General features: G+C 40.4%; 1 protein-coding gene across 1 annotated transcript in view; it reads right to left on the reverse strand.

The window, feature by feature from the left end:
• Positions 1–391: 391 nt before the first annotated feature.
• The window catches only part of LOC117954511 (otogelin-like), an 84,107-nt gene continuing 79,498 nt past the window's right edge, over positions 392–5,000 (reverse strand). Inside the window, 2 exon segments of the mRNA XM_034888415.1 lie at positions 392–964; positions 2,119–2,198. Of these exon segments, the coding sequence (XP_034744306.1) occupies positions 764–964; positions 2,119–2,198 (281 nt within the window). The 3' untranslated portion in view covers positions 392–763.

Raw genomic sequence — 5,000 nt, forward strand, 5'->3', positions numbered from 1 at the left:
TGATGATGATGATGATGATGATGATGATGCCCTAAATGCCCGAGAAGGCGTCACAGCTCCTTTCCTGATCGGCTGCATCACAACCTCTTTTTTTTTTTACTTTTCAGTTGTAGGAGTGCTCTGAGAAGACGAGCAGGGAGATTAGTTCCCTCTCTCAAAAACAAAAGATTAATTTCCCTTCTTTCCTTTGCTGAACACTTTCTTTTGTCTGCGGACTGGCGGGGAGGTGGCACTGCAGTAAAGCAGAGAGCTTTAGCCCTTTGCAGCGTGTTTTTAAAGGTTTCCATGTATTATTTGGATATCAATCAGTTATTACACTCCATAAAACTGCCTGTAATTTGTAGTCAAGAAATCTGCTGGGTTTCCAATGTCAACAACAGTGTCATCAAAAGAAAACGTTGATGTTCTTATATCTCTGTGCCATAATAGTTTCCCATCATGTTTAATTTACCTGAACCTTCAGTGCCCTGCATTACCACCTCCCTGCCAGCAGAGGCACCACAAAAACCAATTGGAAGAGCAAGAGAATCAGTCATGCAGTCCAGCCAATCACAGCACAGTATTCCACTCTCACAACATCCTAAAGCAACGTGGCTGAGGTTTCTTCTTCTTCCTTTTGTTCTTTGTTTTGTGGTTTTCAGAAGATGTAGATGTAAGCACCCTGTGTGTGTGTGTGTGTGTGTGTGTGTGTGTGTGTGTGTGTGTGTGTGTGTGTGTGTGTGTGTGTGTGTGAGTGTGTGTGTGTGTGTGTGTGTGTGTGTGTTTAGGACCACTGGCAGGAGCAGTCGGTGGGCTCCTGGATGGTGTAGCTGACCCAGGTGGCGTTGCTGCTGCAGTAGAGCTGCACGGAGCGCCGCTGCAGCCCCGTCTCCCTGCAGCACTTGCAGAAGCGTGCATACGTGTTGATGTTGTAGTTGTAGATGCTCGCGGACGGACACTTCCCGTCACATGACACGATGTTCACCTGCGGGACAAAGACAGTCAGTACAGGTACAGGTTCAGAAGGTGGCAGGGCTGCATCAAGGGATATTTTGAAGTCACTGTCTTTTTTTTGTCTGCTGTTCCACTATAAGCAGTTTTTAACTTAAAATAAATCTAAAAGTCTGGTCTCTGCTGCTTTATCCTGCAGGTGGGGTGTGAGGCAGAGTCGCCCACCTTACTTTGTATTATGCCCGCTGAACCTTATCTTCTTCTTCTTCTTCTTCTTCTTCTTCTTATTGTATCTTCATGGGTACAATTCCAAGTTAAGTGTGTATGCAGATGATATATCCCTCTACTACGGTAGGTATACAGATGATATATCAGCCTCCTATGGTAGTTATGCAGGTGATATATTGCTCTTCTATGGTAGTTTTACAGATGATATATCAGCCTCCTACGGTAGGTATACAGATGATATATCAGCCTCCTACGGTAGTTATGCAGGTGATATATCAGCCTCCTACGGTAGTTTTACAGATGATATATCAGCCTCCTACGGTAGTTTTACAGATGATATATCAGCCTCCTACAGTAGTTATGCAGATGATATATAACCCTCCTACGGTAGTTATGCAGATGATATATCAGCCTCCTACGGTAGTTATGCAGGTGATATATCAGCCTCCTACGGTAGTTATGCAGGTGATATATTGCTCTCGTACGGTTGGTATACAGATGATACATCACTCTCCTAAGGTAACGTTCTTTACCTATGATTTAATGTTACAATCTCAAAGAGTTCCTTTTCGTTCTTTTATGGCAATAAGCGTAACTGCAGCTGCATTTTTTGGATCTCACTTTTACTTGTTTTTGAAGTCCCCCTCAGTACTTGTTGCTCTTTTGTTTGTTTGTTTGGCCATAGTAGCAGTTTAATTGCAACGCTGGCGGAAACCAGAAAAAAACAGCATGGGGCTTCACTCACTAGTGGGTTGAAGAGCAAGTCTATTGAGTTAGCCCTGCCTTCCCTCTCTGGCGGACCAACCACTGCTGGCTGATGGAAAACAATCACTTACTGTGAAACTGTGCAGTTGTGCTGTGGGGTCGCTGTTTTACTAAAGTGAAATATTTGAGTACTTTCTCTACCACTGTGTGGCGTGTTTAGAACCAGCATCACATCACAACAGGCATGAAACATACCGGCCTGTTGCTACGACAGTCGTTCTTCCTGATCGTCATCCGCACCGTCACTTTCTGACACGACTTCCCGTCTTCTTTGCCTGTTCACATGACCAAAAACAGCCAAATCAGTTGGAACACCGTCAACATGAGACACCGGACCTGCTGCACGTAGGGTCACAACAAAGACCAGGGAGGAGAGGAGGATGCCAGAAGAGAAAGAGGCTTTAGATCATGCGCAAGCTGTTTAGTGGATGGATGAGTTAGATGAGGGGTATAAATCACATAGAGTCAGAAAGCAAAAAAAAAATGCTTCGCATTCAGGGAACAAAGACAAGCTTCTTCCAAATGAGAGAAAAATACAAAGACATTCCAAAAATATGAAGGGATGATGAGATCAATTCATGCATTAATCGTGCACACACAATGGCGTCAAACAAATCTTTTCAATCATCTTTAGAAATTTGCGTAAATAAATGAAAGACATTTTTAAAGACAGTTTCCGTAAACATGCTCCGTCAACTTTTTTGCCATTTCAAAAATAGGAAAGAAAACATTCAAACTGAGCATCAACTTCAAGCTGCTATGTGTTGCATTTAGACTTTCTCCACGTTAAGATCACTGTTTTTTTAGTAACTCTTTTCACCGTTTGAGTGTGACACACACAGTGAAACACGGTTTACTCTCTCCAGCTGTTTTAGAGTAAGTTGTATACATCACAGTTTTATTTCCATATAGAATCTGTTGTGGTTTCGGTTTTTCTTTCCCTTCTCCGTGTTCCCTCCCTGGTCTTGTGGTTGTGTCTTGTGTTCTCCTCGGTCTTTTGTTGTCTTGTGTTCCCCTGAGTGTCTGTATGTTCTGTTTCCTGTTTTATTTTGAAGTCTGGTTTTTGTCTTATCTTGCCTCTAGTCTTACTTCCTGTGTCTTCACACGCTTGTGATTACCTGACATGTTTTCCACCTGCTTCCCTGCTCTCTTGTCACCTGCCTCTCGTTACCTCATTACCTTGTGTATTTAATGCCTGTGCTTCCCTTGTCCCTTGTCTCTTGTCTGATCCTTTTGTCCAGTCATCGTGTATCCTTGTGCTGTGTGTCTTCCCGGTTTCCATGTTTGTCCCTGTTACCGTGATCTGCGTATCCCAGTGAGTTTTTCCCTGCCTTCGTTCCTGGTTTTGTCTCGCCTTTTTCCCTCTTCCCTTTCTGGATTTTTGGGGGTTTATGTTAATGATTTTTGGATTTGGCTTTTTCATTTTGCTCATTGGTCTACTTGATGCGTAAACCTTGTTCCCTGTGATCCCTTTGGACCTTTTAGGAATAAACTTGTGTTTAACTGCTCCCGCCTGCCTCCCTCTTATTCCGCTACACCCATCGCAATAATCATTCATTTTTATACAAAAATCCTATTATAGTATTCCAGCTTTTCTATTTAATGTCCCCTTTCACTTGTTGACTAATGTGAGAAACTAGAAACAAACTCAAACAAATCAAAATACCATTTAAACATCCGCCATGTTCACGCCATCACATCACGCCATCCGTGATTGTGATTGGTTTAACCCTTGTGTTGTCCTCCGGGGTCAAAAACATAACACATTTTCAGACTTTGTTTTAGTTTTCGATTAGCCCCACCTTCAATGGCACTAGTTTTACACTACTTTTTGGAATTCATGGTCAATAACCCTCATTTATATGGAATTATACCTAATATTTGAGTCAAGTAAACAAAGTTAAGATCAGAGGAACGAAAGTGATCAATAATATTTGCAAAGAGAGTTGTATGGAATCCAATCAATTTTTGTGGTAATTTGGTTAAAAAGAAACTTTTATTTTTTTAAAGGGTTGAATTTGAACCGAGGACACCAGGAAGGTTAAAGAAATGCCAATGAACCAGAGCAAAGAGACAACCTTTTAAAATAAATCATTGTAAATGCATTTTAGACCTTTTATTACAACATAAAACAGTCAAATGTCGGTCTGGAAACAATGTCTGAAACAATTCCCCAATTTCCTCATTTGCATTATAGGACACTGATGGTGTCTAGATTAGCTGCAATATACGTTGCATGTTGGTCTCGTTCGTAGTTGTAATACAGTGGATTATATTTGCATTTGAGGTAGCGTTACATTGACGTAGGAAGATTAAGACATGTTGAGAGGATTTAAGATATAGAACACAATACTTCAGTAAATTTAAGCATTTTTAAGACCTAAAGTTTAGTTTTTGACATTTTAGATTTTTCTTAATAGACTTTTAACCCTGATGTTGTCCTCCGGTCAAATTGACCCGTTTTTCCTTTATCATTTTTTTTTTTAATTACCCAAAATAACATGACTAATTCCACACAATGCTCTTTAGCAAGTACTCTACTTTCATTAATTTTGGGGCGTCTTTTTCAATTTTATAGCATTTGAGAAACAAATTAAAGTTGTTGTTTTTTTTTAAGTATTGATTAAAAGTTGACAAACATTGTAATTTCTTAAAAATGAGGTTCATTGACCATAAATTCCAAAAATAACTGTAAAACTAAAGTTAATATGTAGTGTTAAACGTCAAAAGTGACAAAAAGTGCCAAACATTGAAAAAAGAGACAACATTTAAAAAAAAATGTCAAAAGTAAAAAACATAGATTAAAAAAAAAAAGCATCAGAAGTGTTGAAAAAGGGACAAAAACCTAAGAAAAAGTTAAAAACATAGATAAAAAGCGTCATAAAAAGTTGATTTTCGAATTTTGACGGGAAGACAACTCGAGGGTTAAGACCCCGAGGAAACCTGTGAAGGGTTTGTCACTGATGACTCGTTGAGAGTTAAATGCCCCACATAGCAGCTTGAGTTTCCCACACAGCTCCCCCAGGTGGCAGAGCAGCACACAGATCTTCTACAGCAGCTACGTGCCCCCCCCCCCC

This window comes from Etheostoma cragini, chromosome 1 (genome assembly GCF_013103735.1).
Source record: "Etheostoma cragini isolate CJK2018 chromosome 1, CSU_Ecrag_1.0, whole genome shotgun sequence".
In the NCBI taxonomy this organism is placed as follows: domain Eukaryota; kingdom Metazoa; phylum Chordata; class Actinopteri; order Perciformes; family Percidae; genus Etheostoma; species Etheostoma cragini.